Here is a 5,166-nt window from a genome sequence, read left to right on the forward strand (position 1 = left end):
TGTATGTGTGTGTGTGTGTGTGTGTAATATATATACACATATACATAGGGTATAGTATCATTGCATTTTAAATGATCATCTCCAAAAATTTTCTTTGTTTGCAATTTTAGAGAAAAAAATGTGAAACAACTTTCCAATGTCAAATCAATGATACCATTTTATGTCCCTCTCCACATCATATAATCTGAAACATTTTTTCTTAAAATTACAAAGAAAATTTTAGAACGACGATTGTTTAAAATACAACAACCTGTATATATGCAAAATTAATCAGAGTATCAATTTTTTATGCTCCAACCAGGCACGTTGAATTGTGAAAATAGTTACAAAATTTTATTTTTATTACACACGAAGATATTAAAAACGCGCCTATTTCTCAAAACATCCAAATCAGCAATTCACATGATGTATCCATGCATCTGTATTGCTAAGTCTAAGATAATTAGATATGAAATCGATAATTTTTTCATAGGGTAAAAACTGATTTAATTACTCTGATTCGCCTTGTGTGCGTGCGTGCGTGTGTGTGTGTGTGTGTGTGTGTGTGTGTGTGTGTGTGGATCTTTTTTTACTTAGTTTTTGATCAGAAATAGTGCTATATGATTCGTGGATGAATTTTAAGAAACTCACTCTGTATAAATAATTATATCTCTTAGACAAGAAAATGGAAGAAATTTTTTTATGAATACTTAAGTTAAAACGTTGATTAATTATATGGATGAAACTATTTTAAGGCTCATCAAAGATTGAAGATAACCAAGGATCATATAATTAAACCTAAAGATGAAATAGTAAATGATAGAGACAATGTTAAAAGAGGAAATAAGAAGATACCTGGATATTTGTTTTGCACAATTCATTCCCATGAACAGTTATCTTTATTTTGTCAAACATGTGATAGACTGACTTGTAGAGACTGTCAACTTAGTGAACATCGTGACCATAAATATAAATTTATTCATGAAATTGCAGCTGAAACTCGTACTTCTATGTCGATTTTGCTTAAAGAAGTAAGGTAGGATTTATAAAATAGCAATCAAGTAAAATATTAAAAGATTACAGATGTAAGATACAAACAATATTTTTTAGTTACAAACGGGTATTATTAAAAAGTGCAATGAAAGTTATAGAAGATAGACAGATTCTAATATTGGAGAAGAAAAAAAGTCTAGTTCAAGATATAACACAAATGGTAGTACAGTAAGTATATATTATAAATCAGAGTAATCCAGAAGTTCGAACATGAGCATAAGGCATGCGCCTTGTGTCTGAATGTTTCAGCCCTAATTATAAATACATATGCATTAAGTGCATACTCATATATATATATATATATATATATATATATACACATACATACATACACACATATATATATATGTGTGTGTGTGTGTGTGTGTGTGTGTGTATTTGCATAATTAATTAATTAAATATATAATTCGATTAGTCACTTATTCTTTTATCTTATTTTTGTATTAGATTAACAAATGCTATTAATACAAGAGGAAAGCAATTGGTGATGAGATTAAATGAAGTGTGTGATCAAAAACAGAATACATTAAATGAGAAAAAAGTTGCTTTAGATCAATTGTCTAGACTTACAGATCATTGTATACTTTTTGGTACTCATGCTTTGAAAAAAGGATCGGACATGGAATTATTATATAGTAAAAGGTATAGTAAAATTATATATACGCGCGCGCGTATTCCTAAGATGGAACATTTGAAATATTATTACAAGCTATTATCTTTAAAAAATATGCATTATAGCAAAACATGCTTCAGAGAAAAGTTATATAATTTGAAGGGGGTTGAATAATAATGAATTTTTAATTTAAAAAAAAATTAATTTTTTAATGTATGAAATAATTTTAATAATGTTAAATTTTTAAAACGGAATATTCTACATTTTATATCAGATTTTTGGATGACATTGAGATATTTCAAAAATGACACAATTACAATTAAATTTTCTTTGGTTAAGAGCTTCGTATTAATCAACTTTTAACATTGTGATATTATTCAAGATATATTGCGCAAAAGATTATATCTCTCTATATATTAATTAACAATGTATATAGACAATATAAACGCACATGTTTGATTATTTTGAACATTTTGAAAATGCTCGATGAGCTGCAAGAATATGCGAAGTATTTTCAAAGATAACAGTAATTATTGTAACACTTTAAATGCCTCATGCTATATATATTCACACATAATAATATTATTACAGATCTGTTACAAGCCATTTACAAAGAATAAAAAGTAGACGAGCTGATATTCCAAATCCTGAAATACCTGTCAGAATACATTTGTCTTTAGAAAAAGTACCAGATTTAATAAAAGGTTTGTAACATTAAATCATTTTTTATCTGATTTTTTACTTTTATACTTTTACTTTATTTTTGTATAATTGATTTAATCAATAATTAGAAATTTAATCTTAAAATTAGAAAATCAATCGGTTATATTTAAGCATAATCCAATTTGTATTACTTCTACAGTGGTGTCATCAATCGGAGCGATAGTCGTCGATGGTAGAGTATATCCGTCCATATCTCCTGTGGCTGCTAATAACAGCACAGTGTCTTATAATGAGTCACAAGCTGAACAAAAGCAAATTACGAATTCAATAAATAATACTCACTCTGATGGTGTTATGCCTGTTGTCATTCAGCAGGGATTACCATTACCTGTAATGGTAACACAACAATCCACTAACGCGCCACAGAATTCTTATCAGCAACAAGCGTCTCTGCATCTTCCACAGCAGCAGCAGCAGCAACAACAACAACAACAACAACAACAACAACAACAACAACAACATACTCAACAATCACAAAATTATATGCAACAGTATATCGCACCGCACAGTATGTCACCTCGATCATCGCCACAAGCACATCAGCCACGAATACCGTATTCTGTCAACTATAGTAATAACAGATTGCAACAACCTCCATTGATGCATCAACAACGTCCATTGGGAACCTGTCACCAACAACAAGTAACCTCATCCACGCATCCACATCAGCAAGCTCAAAATCTAGATCAACTCGGACAGAACACAAGTTTACGGGGGCTTCTCGCGCATAATTCTATTCCACCACCTCCATATCCAGCGTTTCGAACATCCACTAATCATGTACCATACCGATTTTCTCCTGGATATAGATATTCTTCAAATAGTAACCCTCAGAGGGTCCAAGTACCACCACCTCATACATATCAAGCAACAAATACATCCATTGTACCTGTGACGTCACGTTTACAACAATGTAATTTAACTTCTCCGTCAACACAGCATATTGGAAATTATCCCATCCATCGCTGGCATATACCACAACAAGCAAATCCTTGCCTTCCTTATACCTTGCCTCGACATCAACATATACCTACTTACGCACCAGTTCCTACCAATGATACATACAAAATTACTTTAAGAAATCAACAGACTAGCAATAATCAAAAATTTAACACCAATGTAAGTGCCAGTTCATGTGATAATCCACCACAATTGCAAAATTCAGCTACCGTTTCATTGTTACATGCTGTCAGTTCGTCTATACCCAAAACACCTAGTCCTGTCACCACTCCTGGCAAGTCGGATGACACCGAAAAGAGCTTAGATAAGTTTTGTCAGAAATCATTGAATGATCTAATGCTCACTATTGCGAAATTAGATAGTAATGGAATCCTAGTGATACCAGAAGCTCAAAAAAATCAGGTAGACTCGGCACAAGTCGATAGTTCCACTGACGAGGATATAAACTCGATAGCTGAGAATGCAACAGGTTAGTTAAACTCGATATTATTTCACTTTAACTTAAAAATGTTAACTATATTCTTTTTTACCTACTCGGCTTAGACTTTTTATTTCAATTTACATGTCTTCCAGCAGACAATTCGAAAAGTACAACCGCTTCTATGGTGATGAAGGACGATCCAAATGAAGATTGGTGTGCCGTATGTATGGATGGAGGAGATGCAGTACTGTGTTGCGATAAATGTCCAAAAGTCTTCCATCTTTATTGTCATATACCTAGTTTAAAATCATTTCCAGAGTAAGCTTTCTATTTATAGTGTATCTTTATCTCGCATTTCCTTTCAACTATTATTAATTAAGTATTTTTTTGTAGCGAGAGTGAAACTTGGCAGTGTATGTTGTGTACAAATGTACTCGATTGTTCGGACGATACATCGAACAGTGAAAAAAGATCAAACGGTATGAGCGCTAAGGAATTACGAATTGCACAAAGAATTGTCTTAGAACTTTATTGTCAATATGAGCAAAGCTTACCTTTTCGGGAAATTGTATCGAGCGAGGTAAGCACGATAGGAGCACGACGAAAGAGCACCATTTTTTCTCAACGTTAATGTTTGATAAGTCAAGATTATCAATAATTCAATGAATGTTTTGATTTTCAGATTACTGATTATCATCGAATTATCAAGAAGCCAATTGCGTTAGATATAATCAGGGATAAATTAAAGTCTGACCATATAGATCATTATACAGATCTAAGACAAGTTATGGCGGACATTAGACTTATGTTCAAAAATGCTTTTACGTACAATCCTGTAAGCTGATGAAGATTTTTAATTCTTTTATTTATCATTGTCATCTATTTACATTCCTTTTTTCAGGTGGATTCACAAGTTTATCAAGAAGCTAGAAATTTAGAAGAGTTTTTTGAAAAGTTGTTATTGAAATGGGCACCAAATTATGCATATGACGATCCTTTCCTCACACCTGATAAGGAAGAAGATGAAGAAGTTTTTCCACCCAATAGAAAATATAGACGCATAATTAATGATTAATATAGAATAAGTGAATTGTTAAGTGTATCTCGTCGGAATCGTTGTGTTTGGGAGTAAATTATTTTTACGATTTATAATTATCGGATTAAACAGTTAATAACTTGATAGAATGTGATAAATACTATCCACACTTTTTCGCAATATGATAAATATTTAAAATAGTTGAAAAGGCAAACATGAGCATTTATTATATGTTCTCTTTTGAAATATTTATAACAAATTTTTTCGGTTTTTCAATTAAATTGACGATATTATATATACTTTAGAATGACAAGGTGACTGTTAATGTAATATAACTTTTTCGACATATTTCATTTCTCGAATATATATATATATATATAT

The 5,166-nt window shown here is 31.3% G+C and overlaps 1 protein-coding gene across 2 annotated transcripts in view; it reads left to right on the top strand.

Annotated features, from left to right (window-relative positions):
- LOC108689168 (E3 ubiquitin-protein ligase TRIM33-like) overlaps positions 1–4,990 on the top strand; it is a 6,026-nt gene extending 1,036 nt beyond the window's left edge. The window contains exons 3-11 of one of the 2 annotated variants that reach the window (XM_018195820.1): positions 735–1,015; positions 1,090–1,200; positions 1,480–1,674; positions 2,237–2,349; positions 2,508–3,797; positions 3,872–4,067; positions 4,143–4,329; positions 4,432–4,584; positions 4,651–4,990. In XM_018195820.1, the coding sequence (XP_018051309.1) occupies positions 735–1,015; positions 1,090–1,200; positions 1,480–1,674; positions 2,237–2,349; positions 2,508–3,797; positions 3,872–4,067; positions 4,143–4,329; positions 4,432–4,584; positions 4,651–4,824 (2,700 nt within the window). In that variant the 3' untranslated portion in view covers positions 4,825–4,990. The remainder of the gene's footprint in view (positions 1–734; positions 1,016–1,089; positions 1,201–1,479; positions 1,675–2,236; positions 2,350–2,507; positions 3,798–3,871; positions 4,068–4,142; positions 4,330–4,431; positions 4,585–4,650) is intronic. The other variant, XM_018195821.1, reaches the window with a different exon arrangement.
- The last annotated feature ends 176 nt before the right edge of the window (positions 4,991–5,166 follow it).

The sequence above is a fragment of the Atta colombica genome, unplaced genomic scaffold, assembly GCF_001594045.1.
Source record: "Atta colombica isolate Treedump-2 unplaced genomic scaffold, Acol1.0 scaffold261, whole genome shotgun sequence".
Taxonomy (NCBI): Eukaryota; Metazoa; Arthropoda; class Insecta; order Hymenoptera; family Formicidae; genus Atta; species Atta colombica.